Source organism: Penicillium nucicola, assembly GCF_028828085.1.
Source record: "Penicillium nucicola strain IBT 29836 chromosome Unknown utg000006l, whole genome shotgun sequence".
NCBI lineage: Eukaryota > Fungi > Ascomycota > Eurotiomycetes > Eurotiales > Aspergillaceae > Penicillium > Penicillium nucicola.
In genome coordinates this window covers 853,664-876,373 of record NW_026643130.1, presented here as the reverse complement: position 1 = coordinate 876,373, position 22,710 = coordinate 853,664, and the positions used below count along the sequence as shown (strand labels likewise).

Below are 22,710 nucleotides of genomic sequence, written 5' to 3'. Positions count from 1 at the left end.
ATTTATCTGAATCATTTTTTTTAGGTAAAATATGAGGTGAAATATTATACTAAAAATGCGCCAACCATAACGCTCATGTTATACCTCCACTATGATATGGGGCAAGCCACGGGGTTACTTAAACCAAATGGAAGACATAAGAGATACGAGTCACTTTGACGTGCTATGAGTGTACCGGATAACTATGAACTCATTCGGGTTCATCTCAAACCCCCTGAACCACAATTCCTCTCGCCAATCGGGCCGTGATCCAATGGTAATGAATCCGTGGCGCGAGTAGATACGGTTGGTACAGTGGACATCTCATTGGACAACAGACAAAGTACAGTAGAGATAAATTTCCACCTAAAACCGCCATTGCTCAAAACTGGCATTACTCTTCTTAATAACCTGCATCATTCGGAATGCCTCAGCGTCAGACTTGGGCCGGGAGTGCTTGATTTTCTCCTCCAGCCAGTCCAACAGATCCCGATACCGGGTTTGCTTTCGCTTCAAAACAAACCGAAAGGCGGTAGCAGCCAGGAAGATAATATGCGATTGCTGCACGAAACACGAAAATGAAGACTGGGAGGTTGCCGCACGTCGGGCCTGGATCATACCCTGTGTCTGGATTATGAGAGCGTGGATCGTTTGGCTGACAGTGGCAAATCCTAGCTGTGCGCGGCCATGCAGTGATTTCATGTAGCGGTACATTTTCATGGCGCATGTGACAAAGCCTGAGTAGAGGTTTGCCAGTATGACTGCGCGGGAATTATGTCCGTTGTCAAGGTACATAGGGTGCAATTGCAGACGGAACGAGGAGAGCATTTTGCGCTGGAAGGTGTGACCTGGGAGGCGGGTGGATTCGACTGTCAGGGAGTCGGAGAGAGTCACAGCGGCTGACTCGCCGCCTTCGACGATGCGGTCTTGATCGCGGTGGATTTCTAGGGTGTGCGTGTCGATGAGTTTACCCAGGTATGGAAATAGGGGTGATCCTTCCAGTCGAGGCGGCAGGACTCCGTCAACTGCTGCACTGAAGTTTGTCATGCTCTTGGCTGGGTTGACTTGGACACCGTAGGTGGGTTGACCGCGGATCATTACTTCCAGAAACTGTGTTGCTAGATTCGCATCGGGGGTGATGAGGAGGAAATCGTCCACGAGTCGCATGAGGAGGGCATTCTCGGGTGTAATGAAATTCAGCACCTCTCGCTCTAGCTCGGCATAGAAGAAATTGCATAGGATGCTGGAAAGAACAGAGCCTTGGGGAATACCATTGCGCTGGCGATAGTACTTCTGGCTTATCTTGACAAGATTGTTTCGCACGTGCTCATTAAGCAGGTCCAGAAGATCTTCAGCTCTGTGGCTTTTTTGAGTTATTGTGTCAACAAAGACAGTATTGGCCTTTCGGCCTGCGGGTTCATTATTAAAGTAGTCTGGGAGGGGCTGTGGTTTCATTGTTGGGGCAGCACGGCCGATATACTTCCGCGCAGGCTTCCGTTGCTGAGCAGAAACTTGAAGTTCCACATGCTTGGAGATATGATAGCCCTCTTCAGAGACCAGCTCTGTTATCAGACCGAGTAATTTCTTTTGTGGGATTGTATCAAAGCAAGCTTGGATATCAAGCTTGACAAAACACAGGGGCGGAAGATTTGTTATCCGAACTTTAGGATCTGAAGACAATCGATTGATTAATTGCGCTTTGAATATCTTTAGTCGGTGATGCATATCCGTCACAGACGCCATTGACGAGCCTAGCTTGGCGGGCGCTTGCTGTCGTTCATAAGTCAACATGTTGTAAATCGGCGTGATACTTGAATTGATACTGGGAGCAAGAAACGTGCGCCGTTTCCCGCCCCAAAACGACTCTTTCATGACTCGTTTGCGAAGATTCAAAATGGGCCGGAGGCCAGTAGCCTTCGGGAGCAAACGGAGTGCACCAAACCCAAGAGGGCGCCGCGCCAGTACACGCCGGGCCCGATCTGGCTCAAGCTCTTCAAACATAGTGGTCTTTAGTTCACCGAAAGGCTGCTCGATCAATTTTTGCCAAACATCATGCCGGAAATAGAAGAGTCGATTTCGATGTGTTTGAGACTCGGTGACGTAGAAGTGCGAGCGAATTAGAGGAATAAGAATCGAGTCAAAGATCCAAAAAATAATTTCGTGAAGCAATTCCATGCGTTTGTTCAAATCGGACAAAGCGATCTTCGATCTTGTCTCAGATGCTAGATTCTGGACCTGGGGTGGCTCCAGCCAAGCAATGCTTGAGATCTAGAGTGTCGATCAGTATGGAGTCTGTCTCAGAACGCACAGGGCAACCAACCTTGATGCCTTTGCAAACTTCATGCAAACTGAGATTCTCGAATCGGCGCAATTTCATGAAACGGTCGACATTTCGGAGAATTAGTCGTAGATTGTGAGCGCCGCCTGGTCCGACTCCAAATAATTGACGGGGTATCAATTTCTGGAGTACCGACCGACAAAACGCGGAAACCGAAGATGTGGGAGTGGCATAATCAGTTAGACAGCTTCGAGGTTTCTTGATTGCAGACTTCTTTTTGATTTCAAATCCACTACATTTGTCTGCTGTGTGGCTCGTTGAGGTGGCATCGGACAACGTCGGCGCCGAACATATACTTGATGATGGCGGACCAAGTTGTACCTGCGTTACTAAATTTGACAGGAGAGATGAATTGGGCTCGCTTTGATTGGTGTCCGACTCGATATTTGAGGCGAAGGCGCCAAGTTCTTGGGGACCGGTCTCCTGCAAGATGTCAGTTACTTTCCGCCCGAAAGCGATAAAAATGTCTCACATCAGTTGGACAATAGTATCGCAGCAACTTCAAGTAGCAACAGCGTGAATTACGAGTCCGCAGTTTCCGGATAAGCTCAATCGCACTTCCACGAAGCCTTTTGGGAACTTTCGTATTTCCAATGCCTCCATCTGACGCGTCGCGCCCATTGTGGGCCCGCCCCGGTTTCTGTTCTTCACGAGCAGATATTTCGTTTTCTCGGAACATGAAGCGCTTGGGGTCATCGATACTGTTGTGGCCATCCGGGTCAACTGTAAACGCATTCAGCAGGCCAAATTGCCGAGGAAAGACATATTTCAGCACATGGACAGTTTGCGCTGCTGAATCAAGCGACGAGAAGCGGTTGAGGACATCTATGGCAAATCCAGTAAGTTCAGCAAATTCAGGTTTTGAGACAGTGTTCAAACGGTGGTAGACCTACGTGTCTTTCCCAACCCGGATGGTGTTCTCACGTTGGACTCGGCTCGTCCATAAAGCATGCGCCGGCGTAGAAATATGATGCTGTTTGGACCACGAACAGATTTATCAGAGACCCGTTTGCGGTCGCCATGCTCTTTGTGGAGCTTTCGGGCACCGACAGCTGGTGTTGGTGCCTTTGTCTTGGCGGGCTCTTCGGGGTTGATACCATCATTGAACGGCTCAAGCATTGACAGCGGTGGTCCTGTTGTAATAGAACTTCATAAGCACTCTGTTTAATCATTCAATTAGCGGAACCTACCACTTAGTTGGTAGTAAATGCCTTTTCGGGCATTGATGGCCACAAAGACTCCACAATCGAATAGCATTTGCATCATAATCTCCTCTCCATTACTACCAAGCAGCCCCAAGACCTCTGCCCATGCATCCTCCTTGAGAGTACGGACATTTTGGTTGGGAAATTGAGAGACAATTCCCGGAATACTCGTTTCCACGGCATTCAATCCCATTGCCGGGCGTTGGAACCCATGAGCCAGCAAGTGCTGGGGTTTTGCGTATGAACCATGATTGAAAAGTTTCCAAATAACAAAATCAACCACCTGCAGCCAGGGTCAGTGGTTTCAATGGAGAGATTACTCGGCAGCCACGGACGCACCTCGGATTGCGGACAAGTCGGACCCGTATCTGTGCTGACGAGAATCGAGCGCGACTGAGACTGCGTAAAAGACAGATATTCCTTTTGGCGTTCGGAGTTGAGGGTCGGTGAAGACTCCTTCAGCACACCCACCAGAGTGGAGTCTAACAGATGCGCCAGTGTTTGGGATGTTTCCGATGCTAGCTCGCCGGCTTGTGAACCTGTCAGGATACGGCGCCGACGCGACTTGGATGTCACGGGGAGTTGCAGCAGGAGGTACTCTCGCAGGGTCACCACCTGTCGGTAGTACAGGGAGATAACAGGATGGTTTATTGTTCCAGTGGATGGAGCCGGGTTTCTGAAACGGCGGGGAGAAGTGATACTCGGGTGAGACGAAGGCGGACCCCGACCCTTGATGGGTCTCTTCCTTTTTTTGCCCATGTTGTGAAGCGCGTGCTTGAGAGTCTGTGGGGATGGTCGTGGATACTTTTTTTTTTTGGTGCAAAGAGAACAAATTGCTCCCGGAGCTATTGACTTGAGACCATACGTAACCTTGGGGGGAAAGTTAGCCAGTTAACTTCAAAATTACAACTTTGAAGTTAGTCAACTATAACGTTAGTTAACTAGTCCACACTATTCAGACCTCTCACGTGAAACAGGCAAATGACCAATCAGCGGCTCTAATTAAACAATGGATTGAACCATGGAACGCACGAGTCTAGAAAGGCCGAACTCCAGGGGGAACGCGCAGTACCTGAACAGTACCTGGAATTATTCGAGGTGAAGTTACTGTAGATCGCGAACGCATAGTCGATGGAATCATGGTCTCTATGATGTAATATAATCTATTCTCTTCTCTATTATATTACCTGAGACCCAGAGTGAGGAACACGCAAATTAAACCTTGGATTTGGGGTTGTTTCGCCAATTTGATCGTGAACCACCGACTCCTCTCGCCTCACTTCTCTTTCTCTTTCTTCTCGTTGACCCGATTTTCCTCTTTTTCCTTCTTCCTCCAACTTTCTCACTCTCTCCTCTCTCTTCCACCACCCAGTGATCGACAGTAGGTGATCACTATCTGCCCCTACGCACGGCTTGGTCCGGAGAGCTAATAAACCGGCCCACCAGGATTCTGTTCCCCTCCCCAGATCGCCTATCAGCGCCCACTGGAGAACAAACGTCAGTTCGTCTACGCTACGATCCTCCCATTCGTCTACTTCCTGGCCTCCTCCTGGTCTCGGCCTCCTAAGGCGATCTTCTTCTTCTCCTTCTCGACATTACCTGAAATCTCCGATTCGAGTCTCCTCTTCATCCTCCCCACACTTTTGGATTCGAAGGGGATTTCCCCTCGGCATCAGGTTGAGGTTTGTGTGTCTCAAATATGAATGCTGAATGGGTGTGCGCCACCCGAGAATATTGCTTTGTAGCCTGAACCGACTCACCTGCGACATCCTCGTTGGGCGTTCATTCCGGAACAACGCATCAGTTTCTCAAGCCAGTCCACGTCGATCGGCCTGAAGCATGCAAAATGTCTGGCGGTGACGAACAAGGTTTTGGTGTCCGGGATCATGAGCCGCTTCCGTTTGGGCGACAATCCTTTGGCCACTCTTTAGACTCGCCGACCGTACCTTTCAACCCCGACCCTTCGACCACGTATTCTCCGACCTTCACTCTCCCTCCTTCCTCCAATCATTTGACCGAATCGCACAGAGGGCAATCTCCAGACCCTGCCGACTATTATCGCCGTGGAGCCCTATCAACATCCAATGTTAGTGAAGGGCTTGGAGATGTGACAACAGGCATGGCTCCGGCCGACTATTCCCAAAGTGGTGACAAAGTGTCACCGCTGCCAACAAATGGATTGGAGTCATCCCGTGCCCAGCGACCGACATATCGCTCAGTATCCGACTCCTCAAGCTTGGGTCCATCCAACATAGCTTCACGACCAGGTCCACGATCCCGCCAGGCTTCATTCAAAGACTTGATCAACAAGTTCAACAATACCTCCGACCAGGTTCCTCCCCGACCCTCTGCATCTCGTTCCGCCTCGAGAGCAGCGAGTCCTTCTGGTAGTGTGGAAGACACGGACCGACCTCGTCTCCTGCCTCGCCATCGTCACGTTCGCGATTCTCCACCCGTCTCTATCACCAGCCATCCGCGCACTTTAGATTCCATACCCTCATCACCGGAAATTGAGAAGCTTGAGCCGTCACCGGCACCTCCCCACGGGAACACCATCCCGCCGCCTTTGTTTCAACAGATACAAGAGGCACATCCTCGAAGACCTTTGTTCGGTGAAGTGTTGTCGATCAACACTCAGGTCAACGGCATCGGCCTTGGAATCCCATCTCACTTGCGACGCCGTGGGTCTGATGGAAGTATCCCAAGCCCAAACCCAGCGTTCATTGATCAAGCCGAATACTCTGCAAAATCTCCATTGACTCCTACCGCATGGTATCTTGGACACACAACATCTTTAGAAGCAGTCCAAGGCGGAGTGAATGGTGGAAAACATCGCAGAGTACGAAGTGACCTGGACCAAAATCCTTCCCGAGAGCCCCTTGCCGAGCCGTGGGAACCTGATATGGCGATCCGCGCGCCCTTGCAGCGGGCGAAGACCGGTGAGAGCCCGCCGGAAAGTCCAAATTCCAAGTCTCGCATTCCTGTCTCCTCGCACCGTCTTCTCACTGCTTCCGGCCCGGACGCCCTATCGCCGACTTCCAATCCGACATTCAGCAGCCGATCTGCTGCTATTATTGTACCATCCAAAGGCACCAGCCGCCTTCCTATTGCGTCACCAAAACAGAGCCCATCCCGCATGCCACAGGATGATCCTGCCTCGTTTACAATAGCCTCGCGTGGCAGACGTGACCCGGCAGCTGGCCGAACCCGCAATCAATTATCCGAATCCAGTCGACGACTTCAGGCATACATCGCTGCCCCACCGCCGAAAAAGTCACCCCAGTTGCGTAGCTCGCGACCCCGACAACCTGTCTCAGTCTCACATGGTACCTCGGTCTCACCACGCTCCAAAGTTGGTGACACACTTTCGTCATTACAAAAGCGAGTCGAGCACAACGACCCGCGTTCTCGGCCTCGGCAACGCAGAATTCCCGAATTTGGTAATGTTGATCTGGAAACTCGCCGCCAACGTATCCAACAAGCTTTCAACAAAACGGTTCAAGAGAATGAGCGAAAGGAAGAGGCTGCAGCAGAGCTTCGACGCCGTACTTTGGTACTCGACCAACAGGCAAATGAGCCTTTCAATGCGCCAATCGATGAATCTCTAATCACGCCCATTCCGCCTGTGGCTGATACTCCAGTACCCGAAGATATGACCACTGTAGTCGAAGAATCGACCACTCCGGTCGCCTACAAGAAGAATGGTATAGAAGGAGTTCCGAAGCTGCATCTCAATACTACTCTCCCAACATCAGACGCGGCGGCACCACACACCACAATGGACTCTCCGACTCTTGGTATCCCACAAGGAGTAAGCCAAAAAACGTCCATGAACGAGACACAACCATCTGAGGATACAGCTCCATGCTCGGCTGTAACAACGGATTCCAACGACACCCATGTTACCGCTTTTGACCCGGAGCCGCAGTCTGGGCTCCTCCAAAGGAACCCCAGCTTATCCAGCCGGACTATTTTGAACCAGATCATGCAAATCCGTGAATCTAGCCCGAGTGATGATTCATGTGATGAACCAGATTGCAGCATGTCTGAAGCGGACGATAAAGAGTCTATTCAAATTATGCTCGGAGATACAAAGAGCTACTTCAATTCTTCAAATAGCACTGACACCCGGGGGGCTCAGAATCCATCGATGCAGGAGACATCGGCCGCGAATCAGCCTCATCACAGATGGAGTATGAGTTCATGGTCCTCATCTGTACAAAATCAAACCTGCGACGAGCAGTATGACGAAAGCTGCGATGATAGTATCATCGCAGGCCGCGACACAGAGCCCCCAACCGAGACTTGCTCGGTTGTCTCGACCAGGCCAGCCTCTATCGCCGACGACGAATATTCCTCGCCTCTTCAAGATTATGGTGTAACAGGGCCTAGCACTCTTCAGGCGTCGGAGTCGCAACCTTTCGGCAATTCATTTTCCACGCCACCCACCTTGGCTCGACTTGGTGGATGGGATTCAAAACGTGTTACTCAGCTCTACTTTGAAGAGTTGACTCGCGGTAGGAATCACAATATGCCTATTCCTGCGGTCCACATCTCACCCGAACCTCGATCTCACCCAATGGATACACGTGCTGACGGGCGAGCCAACAGTCTCACTGATGATCCGGTCGTCGTTCCAGGTTTCCAAGACGTCCCTGCTCCGGATAGACTGTCTCATGGCGCCAGTCTAGTTGGGCGTGATGACTGGGAGCATGCCTCTCCGTCCATCATGGACTGGATGCAAATCGCTGCTGAGGATGAACATGCTACGCCTGCTGGAAATGGACCTGGAAGTCCCAATACAGAAGACGTTCTTACACCAAGATTGTTGCCTTCGACGTTGGACACTGGTGTTTCAGACAACTCGAACGATGACTCTAAGGCCAGTAATACCAATGTTTCCAGGGAGCAGACATCTCAAATCAACCTCCCGAATCCTTCAATGGATCCATCAACGATGTTGCAACACGTCAAGTCTGCGGAAATGCCAGCAAGCGAACTACCGGCTGGTCCTCTGAGCAACTTGAAAGCCGAAGTCAACCAATCTGCTCCTGCTATCATGAGGCACAGCCCGGGAAGTAGCGAGGACTCTTCGTTGCGTCACCATGAGGCCGAATCCATTCGCGCTGCCGACTCATCAGCAACGTCTCTTGCTCCATCGTCAGAGAACCCTTTACGTCCTGAGACCAGCAAGTCTCCTTCACCTGAAGAGCGCCGTCTCAAGAAGCGTCGTTATATCATCAAAGAAATCATCGACACAGAATACGATTTCGGTAATGACATGAAAATCGTTGAGGATATCTACAAAGGAACATCCACCTCTTTGTTGGATCTCTCTGCTGAGGATGTCAAGGTTCTATTCGGTAATATTGGGGAAGTGGCAGACTTTTCTGATGCCTTCTTAATTGATCTTAAGCAGGCAGTCAAGAAGCTTTACGTCATTCCACTTTCTCAGCGCTGGAGCAGCAGGCGCAATCGCAAAAATGGTCTCGCAATCGACCGGCCCCCCTCTACAATCAATGAAAATGCTGAAGGTGACAAACTTTCAGACCTTGAAAAGGACCGTGGTACAGCTATTGGTCGGGTCTTCGTTGCCCACATGACTAAAATGGAGAAGGTGTACACTGAATACCTGATGAACCATGAAGCAGCCACCAAGAAACTCCACTTCCTATCGAAGAATCCAAAGGTTGTCATCTGGCTGGAGGAGTGCCACCGTTTTGCAGGAGATATTACGAGAGCGTGGAACCTCGACGCTTTGCTAGTCAAGCCTGTGCAAAGAATTACAAAGTTCCCGCTCCTGTTAGGCCAACTTCTGGAATCCACGCCAAATGATCACCCGGATAAAGCTGCCATTGCCACGGCATTGGAACAAACCGCGAGTATTGCCGATCGTATCAACGAGCTCAAGAAGCGTGTGGAAATTGTTGGAACTATCGGCCGGAAGCGCAACCAGTCAGATGTACGTGCTGGTCTATCAAAGGCATTTGGTCGTCGCACGGAAAAGTTCAGACAACAAGTCGGACTTTCTGATTTGTTTGAAGACAAAACATATGATGCCTTGGCACAGAAACTCGGTGACGGGTACTTCCAATTGCAGGTGGTCATGCGAGATGCGGAGAGTTACACCAAGGACATTCAACAGTACATGGAGCAGTTTAGCGATTATGCTGGTGCCATTGTTAGCATGACATCCATGGAGCAGTCTAGTTATCCGGAGTTGGAAAGCAAGTGGCATCTGTTCAAGCTGACTGTTCAAGAAATCATGACGGAGGCCTTGCCAGCACACGTAAGTTTGGACCTGTCTTTATATTGAAACATCCTAACCTTTAACAGATTGAGGTTGTCCGGAAATCGGTCATAGACCCGATGATCCAATTACTTCAAATTTACGAGGGCCCACAGCGGATTATGAGGAAGCGAGACAAGCGGCTACCGGAATATGCACGCTACAAGGCCATCAATGACCGTGGTGACAAGCCAGACAAGAAGACCACCGAACAGGGAGAGCAGTTTGTCGCTTTAAATGAGACACTCAAAGACGAGTTGCCCAAGCTCTACGCCTTGACTTCAAAACTCATGGAAGCCTGTCTCAAAAACTTCATCCAGATCCAGTCCACTTGGTTTGGTGTTTTGCAGAAAAAGATTGGAGCCCACGTTGAAGCATTCCCCAATGATCTTAATAAGCTCATCACCGACTTCCACTCTGACCACACCCTGATGGAAGCTCGAGTCTCCGAGCTGAGTTCTTGCAATGGGTCCATACTAGCCTCGTCAGTTGATCTGGTGCCTATGTCGCCCTTCAATGAAGGCATCACATCCCCTCGCCGACCTTCAACAATCAACAGCTCGACCAGGCCCGGCTCCATGACAGATGATTCACCCAAGGTGTCTCGCGACTTCAGCATCGGAAGTCACCCATTCCAGTCACCTCAAATGGAGAGCCATTCAGTCCGCACCGGTCGCTACCGGGCCGATTCCACTTTGTCTGGTCGTGTCGTATCAGACGGCCCCAGCAAAATGCTGCAGCAAGTCACTGGCTCCAGCACCCCGGCACGAACATCCGAAACAGAGCCTTTCCCAACCCTGCCACAGCTTAGCCTGGACGCGCCTTTCCTGGCAGATGTGATTAACAGCTCGCACTCAACCCATGCTCCACCTTCGCCTACCGGCGGCCGGTACTCTGGATTCTTCTCGTCCGCCATGCCCATGTCCGATACCCCCAACGAGCCCCCAGCGGTTCCTATCAGCATCACCAGTTCCCCTGCAGCGCCTGCTGTTCTCTTCTGTGCAGCCAGCTTGTACAATTTTGATATCGACGCCCGCAGCGAGGGTGGATATTCCTACCTGACATACGTCTCCGGCGACGTATTCGATGTCATTGGCGAAAAAGGCGAGCTCTGGCTTGCCCGTAACCAGGACGATGCTACTCACACGGTTGGATGGATCTGGAACAAACATTTTGCCAGAATTCGAGACTAGATCAGCCACCACTGACAAATGACCGACGACCAACCACTGGACCATTGTTCTTGATATGCCGAAACAAAATAACAAAAACATACGACGAAGACCCAGGAAACAGGGCCAAAAAGGATTACAAAAAAAAAGTTTTTGGCTCTCCAACATGGTCTACGATATCATGTTCCAGCCTTGTTTCTTTTCTCTCATGATGTTTTCATATTGCCATAATACCCCCTGATGGATGACCAGGGCAAAAATTACAGCAGTGGCACATCCGCATGCATACTTTTTGCTTTCCTATCTGGCTTTCATACCTGCCGCTTTTTAGCTTGTTTTTTTTTTTTCTTTGTCTGGGGCCAATTCATGCTCGTTGCTTAGCAGTTCATATCCTTGTCTTTTTCTTTACCTTTGCCTTTTTCTCTCTACGGTTCCTGGATGTCTTTGGCCTTCCAGGGCTATGGGACATGTGTTAAGATACCCCCTCTTTCTCTTTAGTCCATGAAACATTCGGTTTACATCCAGATTTGCTTTTATTGTAATGTATGTTCACTGTTCGGTACACTTTAATATAACGTTATATCCATGTTTGGTACGGGGTATAGAACAATCGAAGTTAACGCTATCCATGGATCTTCTTATATACCCTTGTATCAATAATCCAAGCCTTGCAATATACTTCCTCTCTTTGATCAGAACCATCAAATATCACGAATCACTGAAAGAAAGACATGACAGCTCCTTCACGATTAGATCATGTGACCCCGCATGTGACGCAAGTGCCCAACTAGGTATCGGAGGGAGCATTCCTAGCCAGGCGTCAGAGTCAGTCCTTGTGAGGATTCACTCAAACCCTCCAACCTCGACCTGCTAACCCAACAAAACAATCTAGCCTCGGCATAAGACACGCGGGGGCGAACGTCAGTTGACCCTCTACCCTACCCAGCTCCTAAACCAACCCGACACCCCGCTCCAAGCCCACACCCCAGAGGAGAATGCGCAATTGAAAGCACATCGCCCCTCTCTACAGCCATCCAGCCCGTTTCGATCCCACCGTCTCCGACAACCCCGTAAGGCTGACGGCCTCATCCTCCGAGGAACCGTCCAATCCCGACCCAGAACCCGCCCCGGGTCCCACTTCCATTTCTCTGCAGAACTGGGGGGCATATCGCAGCCTAGCCGGAGTCCTTGCCGTTGCCGAATCCTGTTCGCCTCTTGCCACTGTGCTCGCTGTTCATATCCCAGGTCCTGGCATCTTTTGGACCGTGCTCTTGGATTAAGACTGCGCTGAGGATCGTCAGCACTGAATACTGTGGAGTCGGGCTATATTAGGTGTCGGTCCGTGTTGCGCGTTTGAGACCGTGGCGCAGTGCGGTACAGTACATATCTCGCGGTTTCTGGATATATCTCTTCCTTTCTCGTGAACTGTTGCGCATATTGGCACCATGAATAAGTTGCTGAAAGTACGGGGGAGATTTGGTGATACAGTCAGTCTGGATCGATGTTGAGAATTGGTGCAGCTGCTAACTCACGCAGTTGAACCCCGAGGATGCATACTTGAGTTGTGAGTCTACGGAAGATAAGCCCGGATCTTGCGATTGCCAAGTGATATACTTACAAATAGCCATCGGGTGCTCTCAGACTATGACGTGCGATGTATGACCCAATCCAACTGCTCGAGTGAGCAAAGCAATAGTTGGACTGGTAGCTGACATGAAAACAGTGACAAGAGAGGACATGCAAACCCTCAAGAACGACTGGCTCACAGACAATGTGGGTTTGGCGAGACAATCCAATTTTCCTGGCTGGACACCTGAGCTAATCCTATAACAGATCATTTCATTCTGGGAGGAGTAAGTCCAGGAAACCCTCGAATCGGACGCGCCAGTACCGAATCAAGTAACTGATTGCGCCTGTGGTCTAGATACCTCGAACACGAATTCCTCACCCGTTACAAATCATCCAATATCATCCTCCTCCGCCCAAGCATGTGCTTCATGATCCTGCAAACGCCAGACCCCCGAACTCTCCGCGAAGCCCTGCCCGATTTCAGTCGCGCAACGCACGTCTTCCTTCCCATAAACGACTGCCGCAACGTCAACGAAGCAGAAGGAGGCACGCATTGGTCCCTGCTCTTGATCTCTGTCGTCGACCGCATCGCTTTCCACTATGACTCGCTTTACCAAGGAAATGTCTGGGAAGCAGACACGGTTACTCGGAAATTCGGATATCTCCTCAACATGCCAATTCGATTTATGCATTTAAGCGATTCACCCCAGCAAGACGGGGGAAGTGATTGTGGCGTTTTCGTCTGCATGAACATGCGCCATCTTCTCATGAAGCGCTTGCTGCAGGCCAGCGCGCATGAGAAAGTTAGCATGAGTCTTGGTGGGAGGAAGGTTGATGCTCGTGCTTCTAGAAAGGAGATGGCTAAGATTATTGAAGGGTTCAGGAAGGAGGGCGAACGCCGGAGATCGTGAGTTTTCTGCACATACCTAGCTTATTACAATTGACATAAGAAGCTAATGTCTCATCTACAGAACGAGCGCAAGTCCTTTGGGCAAGAAATCGAGAAGTCCCCCTCGTGTCGATTAATGGGATTTGGTCAGTGATTGGTACATGATGAGTTTACGCCCTGTTTATGGTTCTTGTTTTATGCACACATATTCTGTTTTTTCTTTTTCTTCCTCTTCCCTTTGACCAATCGACATCGCAATACGAAACAACGAAGCAAACCAGAACAAGACCAGTGTGGACAAATACCTTTATGATTTTGTATTCATCAGCGTTGCATGACTTTTCACTACGATAGACACTATGACAATTTTCACTGGCTTGTAAACTATGACGGGTATGTGAAGAGAATGGAGAGGCGTAGAGATGAAGTGGATTATACAGCTCAAACTGACTGGTCAAAAAGCGGCAAGTGGTGACACTATCATTTCGGTGATAACTTAACTTGTAAGCTGCAAGACCTCTGTAGATACTCAAGACCAACGCAGAATAAACTAAATCAGATTAAAAACGCAGCCTATGATCTCCAAAGCACAACATGGCTATATACTCCGTAGTCCCAAACGGAGAATCCGCCTAAACCTGTCGAGCTCTATCTTATCGTCTGCATCCCCTCAACCTTCCCCGATCCCCATCTCGATCCACCATTCATCATCCCCGTCGGGCCAAATCGGGTAGATGCAGCAAAACTCAGAGAGCGGTAAGCGCCACGGCAAGAGAAAGCTCTCCGCATCACCGCAACGAAGCATCTCCGACCTCCTCTCCTCCAAGCGGCCTCGCCGCTCTCCATCTCCATCTCCAACGCGCAAACCCACCCATCCAACCCCGACCCCGAACCAGCACCACACCCACCAGAATCAGATGTATCAGTTTTCCGGATCACCGCATAGAGGCGGCGCTCCGCTTCGGGGCGCGTCGTCGGGGCCGGGCCCGGGCTCGAATAACGTCAGCGTTGGCGGTGGTGTCGGCGTGCCAGGTCGACCGCAATCTTTGAATGTCGGTGCTCGCCAGAGTAACTTCTCCCCACATACGGGCGCGAAGAAGCTTGTTGTCAAGAACCTGAGACTTGGGCCGCGGCTGAACCAGGAGTCTTATTTCGATAAGGTTTGGTCGCAGCTTGATGCGGCGCTTACAGCTGTCTTTGATGGCCGGAAGCCGGAGTCTTCGCTTGAGGAGCTTTACAAGGGTGGGGAGAATATTTGTCGACAGGAGCGTGCTGCTATGCTGGCACAGCGGCTTCAGGATCGATGTCGGGATTATGTCGATGGGAAGATGAGGGAGGCTCTTGTTGCTAGGGCTGGGGGGAGTGCTGATGTTGATACTCTACGGGCCGTTCTCGAGACGTGGTCTGCGTGGCATTCGAAGCTTGTATGTGATTCTGAACTGTGTCTGGGATCGTTGTGGTTGGGGAATTGAGGCTGATTGTTTTTACAGGTTACTGTTCGTTGGATCTTCTATTATCTCGACCAGTCGTTCCTCTTACATTCGAAAGATCAGCCCGTGATTCGTGAAATGGGTCTGATTCACTTCCGGTCTTATATTTTCAACGACTCCAGTTTGAAGCCGAAGATCTTGAAGGGTGCATACAATTTGATTGCTGCGGATCGAGGCGCTGATGTCAGAGCATTGGCGGACTCGTCCCTGCTCAGAGAGGCCATGGATTTGTTCCACAATCTCGACGTTTACAGCAGTGACTTTGAACCTTTGTTAATGTCCGAGTCTGAAAAGTTTGTTACGTCATGGTGTCAACGGGAAGTTGCAGGAAACCTGGCTACGTACGTCGATAATACTCGTCATTTGATTGAGCGTGAAGTGGAACGCTGTAATTTGTTTTCGTTTGCCCGAAGTACGAGGTTGAAGCTATCAGAGCTCTTGGATGAGACTCTTGTCGTGAAGCAAACCGACCTGTTGACTAACGACAATGACGTGCTTACTTTGATGCGAGCTGGAAACAACGATGCCCTTAAACAACTCTACGACCTACTTGCTCGGCGGGATTTGACTCTCAAACTGAAGGGTGCCTTCAAGAAATACATCGTCGAAGAGGGTGAAGCCATCGTTTTCGACCAGGAGAATGAAGCAAGTATGGTTGTTAACCTTCTCCAATTTAAGCGCAAGGCCGATGATATTTGGAGCTCCGCCTTCAAATCCAATGACGAATTGGGCCATACCCTCCGGGAGGCATTTGGCACTTTTATAAACCGTGGAAAGAAGATGGAATCCACTGGTGGCACCGACAACCCCAAGGCTGGTGAGATGATTGCCAAGTATGTGGATAGGCTACTCAAGGGTGGTCTCAAGGTCTCGTCCCAAGGACAGCAAACTCTCATTGACGAGGACGCTGAACTCGATCGACAAATGGATCAAGTACTTGATCTTTTCCGATTTGTGCACGGCAAGGCTGTCTTCGAGGCATTTTACAAGAACGATCTCGCACGACGTCTGTTAATGGGACGAAGTGCGAGTAGCGAGGCGGAGAAGAGCATGTTGGCTCGTCTGAAAAATGAGTGTGGCTCAAACTTTACACACAATCTTGAGTCCATGTTCAATGATATGGACACCGCCAAGGCTGAAATGGTAGCCTTCGACGCACTACAGAAGCAGAGGTCGCATAAGGAGCGCACCCCAGTTTCTCTACATGTCAGTGTTCTCTCCGCTGCCTCTTGGCCATCATATCCCGACGTCCCCGTGCGGATTCCATCCAAGATTGCCAAGTCAATCAATAATTTCGAGGCATTCTATGAGACCAAACATAAAGGACGAAAACTCGACTGGAAGCATCAACTATCACATTGTCAACTGAATGCGTACTTCCCGAAAGCAAACGGCAAGGGCAATAATATGAAGAACCTGGTAGTCAGCTCGTTCCAAGCCATCGTCTTGCTCCTCTTCAACGACGTCCCAGATGGCGAAAGCCTAGATTATACCCAGATCCAAGAAGCGACCGGACTGTGTAAGTTTACCAGCCCCCAGCCAACGATCAGCTCCACTAACACGGCACAGCGGACCCAGAATTAAAGCGAACGCTGCAGTCAGTCGCCTGCGCCAAATACAAAGTCCTAGTCAAGAGCCCCAAAGGCAAGGACGTAACATCAACGGACAAGTTCTGGTTCAACGCCGACTTCACCGACCCACAAACCCGCATTAAGATCAACCAGATTCAACTCAAGGAAACGAAAGAAGAAAATAAGACGACGCACGAGCGTATCTCGGCCGATCGACATCTCGAGACGCAGGCTGCCATCGTGCGTCTTATGAAGAGTCGCAAGGTCCTTGGTCATGCCGAGTTGATCTCGGATGTTCTCAATGCCACGAAGAGTCGAGGTGCGCTGCAGCCTGCGGAGATCAAGGGCGAGATTGAAAAGTACGTATTCTGTTCCCTCTGTGTGGGTCATGGTTTTTGTGTCTTTGCTAACAACTACTTCCTTTCCAGACTCATCGAGAAAGATTATATGGAGCGCAAAGAAGATACCAATGCATACAGTTACGTGGCATAGATCACGTTTCTTCTTTTCTCGTTGGACAGTCCCTGTCTCCACATTCTGTATTATTCACGCACGCATCTGGATCTGGTTCGGAGTATGGAATACGGAATTGATTTTACCTCTTCTCTTGTCATGTATGTTGACCAGCGCTCCTGATTACTTGTTTCAGACGTACACCCTGGGCAGCTCTGGGGATATTGTGGGGCTACCGTACCGTAAGACAGAGCAGTGGTCCCACCATTTAATAGCCAATACCAAATAGCAGAGGAGTTGGGATGTTTAAGTGATTTACTGTACCGCCCCGAAAGAATTCCTAACCGAGCCCTCTACATCTGGGTTGTTGGTCATTCATCCCGTTACCCCATATTCCAGCCATCCAGACAACCTTGGCCCGAGGAATCGGAGCAACTCCCGACCTCATAATGGACCTCACCAGTCCTCTGATTGGAACTGTACTTATGTGCCGAGTTCGACGGCCAGTTCCGATGGCGCTAAAGTGCACTAAGTCCGGAGCTCGTATAGACGAATCAGGTATGCCGGGCCGGGGTAGAAGGACTCGAAGAAGCCATGTATGCACAGTACATGTACAGTACAGTAGAAAGCAATCATGATCAGCTACCGATTCCTTATGCAATCGAATTAATTAACCATAAAACATAATTACCAATCACCTCGGCAGGGAAGCACAGGAACACCCCATGACCAAACCATATGCACGTCACCCCACACCCCCCTGGACCTGACAGTTACTCCCCAACCCTGGGATCTGCTGTGGACTTGCGGTATCCCTGTCGACTGTGGCAACGGTGGCAATGGTGGCAACGATGTAAATTGTCAATTGGGTCGCACCATGAATGATTCAGCAATTCAACCGTCCACAGTCAATAGTCCACGTCCACAGCCCAACGGATAACGATCCTCTCTGTCTTCATCATCCCATCCAAGTATGTCATGTGCACCGGCAAACCTACCCAAACCTATCCAAAGCATTGTGCATCGCATATACAGGAACCCGCAGTCACCACTCGGACGAGAGAGATGGGCCAAATATCCATTAGGGCTTGACTTTTCAGGATGCGGTGAACTCTCGAATGTGCCTGGCGGGATTCCCGCAGAGGGTAAGCCGAAGCGCTGCATCCAGACCCTGCTCATGTGAACAGGCAAAAATATCCCTTTGCTTTGAACGAGCGATTGTTGGGGATGGGCTGGTTTAAAGAGGGACTGGATTCTGTTGGGTTTACTGTCTTCTATTCTCTATTCTATTCTCTATTCTCAATTCTCACTATAAGTATAAGTTACCTCGATCTATACATAGTGAGGGCTGGTCAAGACGGTTAACAAGCAAAGGCCTCTCCACTTTCCCCATCTGTTCTCCAAGTTTCCAAGTTTAGAGACCATTTGGACACGAAGCTGTACAACCTCGTGCTATATAAATACGAGCTTGTCCCTCCAAGTCCAAGTCCAAATCCAACTCCAACTCCAACTTCAAACAATCTCAGATCCGTGACTGTGGTCACATCCACTGATCAACAATGCAGAGTATCACCCCAGATCTTCCCCCCACATTACTCCATACTCCCCAACACCAACACTAACACCAAATAGCCAAACACTTCTTCACCGACCCAAACCACCTCGTCCAAACAGCCCTCCACTCCCTAACCCTAACAAACCCCTCTCTAGCCCTCGACCAAGAAAACAAAATCGTCTTCCGGCGCCCCGACGCCCCCCGCAGCGCAACCAAAGTCTCAATCGTCACAGGCGGCGGCTCAGGCCACGAACCCGCCTTTGCAGGTTTCGTCGGCAAAGGACTATGCGATGCCTCGGTCGCAGGAACCATCTTCGCCTCCCCGTCCGCCGAGCAGATCCGGCGCGCCGTCATCGATCGCGTGCCGACCGAGAACGGCGTGCTGATTCTGCCCATGAATTACACCGGGGACGTGTTGAATTTCGGGATGGCAGCGGAGAAATCCCGCGCCGCGGGCATTCGCACTGAGTTTTTTGCTATTAATGATGATGTGGGCGTTGGGAGGGTTAAGGGCGGGAAGGTTGGGAGACGGGGCATTGGGGGTGGTGTTTTGATTTTGAAGATGGTTGGGGCGTTGGCTGAGGCTGGGTATGTTTTCTTTGCAATTTCTTTTTGTTCTCTTATTTTATATGCTTCGTGGGGGGTTGAGCTGCGGACGAAAGGCTAACTGCTGGACTGTTCCCTCGCAGTGCTTCGCTGGATGACGTCTATGCTTTGGCCCAATTGGCAAATGCCAACCTCGTCTCCCTGGGCTCGTCACTAGAACACGTCCATGTGCCCGGTCGTGGTCTGCCAGAGGATACAATCCCAGATGGCGAAGTCGAAGTAGGAATGGGAATCCACAATGAACCAGGCTCGCACCGCGTCAAGTTCAACCTCGTCGAGCTGGTCGAGGGTATGCTCCTCCAACTGCTCGACCACAACGACCCAGACCGCTGCTATGTGACCCGCAAGCCGGACGACAAGTTCGTCCTCCTGATCAACAACCTCGGCGGTGTGAGTCCGCTCGAGCTGGCCGGTATCACCGATGAAGTATACCGCCAACTGGAACGCGACTACCAGGTGACCATGGCGCGCGTCATCTCGGGCACATTCCTGACCAGTCTGAACGGACTCGGATTCAGCATATCCCTCATGAAGCTCGTAGACCCCGGCTTCGGCGCAGGAAAGTCCATGCTGGAATTGCTGGATGCCCCCGCCGAAGCCATTGGCTGGTCGGCGCCCGTCAACACGGAAACCTGGACAAACAGGATCGACACACCAGTCGATCTAAAGACCACAGTTCAAGTGGAAGATATCCCCAGCAACTTGACCCGTAAGTTCCCTCCAAACCCCCCACAGCCAACAACCAGCCCGCCTGGCAAACTAACACCCCCAAGTCGACCCAACAACCGTCCGGAACGTCCTGTCATCCGGCCTCCGCCGCGTAATAGCAGCTGAAAGCGAAGTCACACGCTACGACACGATCGTCGGCGACGGCGACTGCGGCATCGGGCTCAAGCGCGGCGCAGAAGCAATCCAAGCCCTCCTCGACACCGCAACCCCACCCTTATCAACAGACATAGTGGTCACGCTGAACCGAATCGTCACGGTTGTCGAGAACGTAATGGATGGCACGTCCGGCGCGCTCTATGCCATTTTCCTGAATTCCTTGGCGCACGGCCTGCGGGCCCAGGACACTGGGTCGTCGGCGCCGGCTACGACGGAAATCTGGGCTAAGGCTTTGCAGATGTCGTTGCAGGCACTAGGCAGGTATACGCCTGCTCAGGTTGGGGACCGGACGCTTGTTGATGCTCTTACGCCGTTTATTGAGACGCTTGGGGAGTCCGGGGATTTGGCATTGGCGGCGGAGGCGGCTGGTCGGGGGACGGAGTCGACGAAGGGGATGAGGGCTTCGCTTGGGAGGAGTGTTTATGTGGGTGGGGAGGAGGAGTGGGTTGGGAAGATTCCTGATCCTGGGGCTTTTGGGTTGTCTGAGTTTTTGAGGGGGCTTGCTGAGGGGGTTTGAGATGGGGTTGTTTTGGGATTGAGGAGATGAAGATGCGATTGGGGTTGGGTTTGGTGTTTGGGTTGTATAGTGGCTGGTAATTAGGATATTCTTTTTCTACGGGTGTGATTAATACGAATATGAGTGTTAGTATGATGCTTGTTAATTTGATGATGGTTCGGATTGTCAGTATGCTGTTCAGCGGGTCAGAGTTAGGGCTAGCCAAGTCTAGAGTTTGGGCTCATACTCAACCTTCCGGACAGCCTTTTCGCTTCAGCTATCACTTAACAAGCAAGATAGTTTATATCTATCTAGAGCTAGGAAAGATGGAATTCGAAGCTACACGGTTGCGCTGGCTGGAATAATGTAAAGAGGCGGGATGATTTGGTTGCAGGCCATGATGTATTAGAAAAGGCTGGAGAAACTGACAGACAACTGTGCCCCACGCTTCTAAATCACTCATATTTACAGTATCACTTCTTATATACAGGCAGTTCAGTAGGGTTACAGTCGCAACCTAGATTAGCACACAAGAATTACGTCAAGAATTGCACCTTGCTACAGTTACCAAAATAGAATCATTCCAAAACATGCATTGCTAACCGGCCCTGCTCCAGGACGCCGACCGACGGTCCCTCTACAAAAAAACAATGGGCCAAGTCGCCCGCAAAAGAAACGCCGAAAACAAAGTTTTTTTGTAGTCCACCCCTGGGAAAAACAAGAAAGATCAACCAGATGTTTCACCTGCACGCAGTGGTAACTTCAAAAGACATGTGTTTCTGTTTCTGAAGGGAGGGGTCGAACACAGCAATGGTAGTATCAGGCCAATAGCTCCGGCGGGGCTAGAAGCAAGGGAGAAAAGGCGGAGTAGGGAAGTGGAAGTGAAAAAAGGGTATCGAGATCGATTACATGATGACTCGGTGACTGGTTTGTAGGCCCGAGGTGCTGTGCAAGTGGCAGGATAGTAGCCTTCCCGCGGATGTAGATCTAGATACTGGATCTGGAAACCTGGCGGGATGGCGGAAGGGGGGATTGTGGAATTGAGCGCTCAGCTCAGCAAGACGAGGATGACAGAGTCGCCGCGAAGGAACCTATAGAGACAAAGGTCAGGAAATGTCGGAAAAGATGAGGAAGATGAGAAACAAGGAAGATCTAGAAGACCCCCGCGGTCTGCGGCCTGAACTCGGTCACGGTCACATACATCTTGGAAATGAAACGGTCCTTGTTCACACCCTTGCCCTTGCCGCCCTTGGGCTTCTCGGTCCACATCTCCTTGACGTTCTCCAGAACCATGTTGCAGTGTCGGTCAAAGGCCTTGACACGGGCCAAGAGCTTGCGGTTGTTTCGGCAGGAGATCAGGACCTGAGTATGCGTGCGGGTGGCGGTCTGCAGGAGGGAGAGCGGGCCAGCGGTCAGCTCATGCTCTTCGACGAGAGCGACCTCATATTCCCTGTTAATGCGAGATTAGTTTTTTCGCCCCTGCTGTATGTGTCTTGCGCATGCATAAAGAATGTGAAATGTGATGGGAGATAGCGGTCGCAAAAGTTTCCGAAATGCGGGCGTCGTGGACAGCCCCGCTGATCTGAGATCAGGCAGAAATCGAGGGGAAATGCGATTACTCAGAAATCGAGGAAGGGATATCGAATGTCAAAGCAGAGGGTACATACGTGAGCTCGCTCTTCGGCTTGTTGAGCAGGTCTCTGGGGGGGATGTTAGCTTGGCGTACACAATGAGTCATCAATGTTGTACATACTGAATCTTGGGATCGGGAGCTGTAGACATGGTGGGTATAAAGAGGGCGCGAAGGTCAGAGGTGTGATGTCGCAGTGTCTGAAGTTGAAGTTGGAGCTTGTGTCACGTGAACACGTACTTTGACACCTTATCAATCAGGCAGCCTTCCCAGCCATTTTGCCGTTTCGTGATTGGACGCGGTCACGTCGCGTCACGTCTGTTTGGAGATCTTCGAGATAGCTTAACCCGCGCATGCAAGGCTTCTCTTCTTTAACTCTCTCCCTTCCATTCCCCTCTCACTATTATTCTTCATGCAGAGCTAGTGGAGCTCCTACCTTTTATCTATTCCAATCCAAGGTCTTTCCAGGTAAGAAGCGGTCTATCCTTTCCGTTTGCTTCCAGGTCTAACATTCCAGCCCTGCAGAAAAGGCCCCTCCACTACCTCCTGCATATCCTACCAATTCTCCCGGTCGACCAGATAC

General features: G+C 50.6%; 6 protein-coding genes across 6 annotated transcripts; 4 read left to right on the top strand and 2 right to left on the bottom strand.

Moving 5' to 3' along the window:
* Positions 1–345: 345 nt before the first annotated feature.
* N7511_006341 (telomerase reverse transcriptase) lies at positions 346–4,281 on the bottom strand (the record flags this gene model as incomplete). The annotated part of the gene is made up of 6 exons (XM_057128718.1): positions 346–2,247; positions 2,300–2,740; positions 2,790–3,142; positions 3,211–3,450; positions 3,508–3,805; positions 3,862–4,281. The coding sequence occupies 6 exons, from the start codon at positions 4,279–4,281 to the stop codon at positions 346–348; spliced, it is 3,654 nt and encodes a 1,217-aa protein (XP_056983274.1).
* A 1,087-nt stretch (positions 4,282–5,368) lies between these two features.
* On the top strand, positions 5,369–11,004 carry N7511_006340 (putative Rho guanyl nucleotide exchange factor; the record flags this gene model as incomplete). The annotated part of the gene is made up of 2 exons (XM_057128717.1): positions 5,369–9,811; positions 9,859–11,004. The coding sequence occupies 2 exons, from the start codon at positions 5,369–5,371 to the stop codon at positions 11,002–11,004; spliced, it is 5,589 nt and encodes a 1,862-aa protein (XP_056983273.1).
* A 1,424-nt stretch (positions 11,005–12,428) lies between these two features.
* On the top strand, positions 12,429–13,578 carry N7511_006339 (Ulp1 protease family protein; the record flags this gene model as incomplete). The annotated part of the gene is made up of 6 exons (XM_057128716.1): positions 12,429–12,470; positions 12,520–12,547; positions 12,707–12,756; positions 12,817–12,836; positions 12,908–13,459; positions 13,524–13,578. The coding sequence occupies 6 exons, from the start codon at positions 12,429–12,431 to the stop codon at positions 13,576–13,578; spliced, it is 747 nt and encodes a 248-aa protein (XP_056983272.1).
* A 597-nt stretch (positions 13,579–14,175) lies between these two features.
* Positions 14,176–16,994, top strand: N7511_006338 (cullin family protein; the record flags this gene model as incomplete). The annotated part of the gene is made up of 4 exons (XM_057128715.1): positions 14,176–14,865; positions 14,932–16,450; positions 16,501–16,861; positions 16,931–16,994. The coding sequence occupies 4 exons, from the start codon at positions 14,176–14,178 to the stop codon at positions 16,992–16,994; spliced, it is 2,634 nt and encodes an 877-aa protein (XP_056983271.1).
* A 1,520-nt stretch (positions 16,995–18,514) lies between these two features.
* Positions 18,515–20,518, top strand: N7511_006337 (uncharacterized protein; the record flags this gene model as incomplete). The annotated part of the gene is made up of 4 exons (XM_057128714.1): positions 18,515–18,521; positions 18,588–19,098; positions 19,200–19,825; positions 19,890–20,518. The coding sequence occupies 4 exons, from the start codon at positions 18,515–18,517 to the stop codon at positions 20,516–20,518; spliced, it is 1,773 nt and encodes a 590-aa protein (XP_056983270.1).
* Positions 20,519–21,545: 1,027 nt separating this feature from the next.
* On the bottom strand, positions 21,546–22,327 carry N7511_006336 (mRNA splicing protein SMD2; the record flags this gene model as incomplete). The annotated part of the gene is made up of 4 exons (XM_057128713.1): positions 21,546–21,588; positions 21,681–21,947; positions 22,165–22,197; positions 22,251–22,327. Coding segments are annotated over 4 exons (420 nt in total), but the record flags the coding sequence as incomplete, so codon positions are not given.
* Between the last annotated feature and the right edge of the window lie 383 nt (positions 22,328–22,710).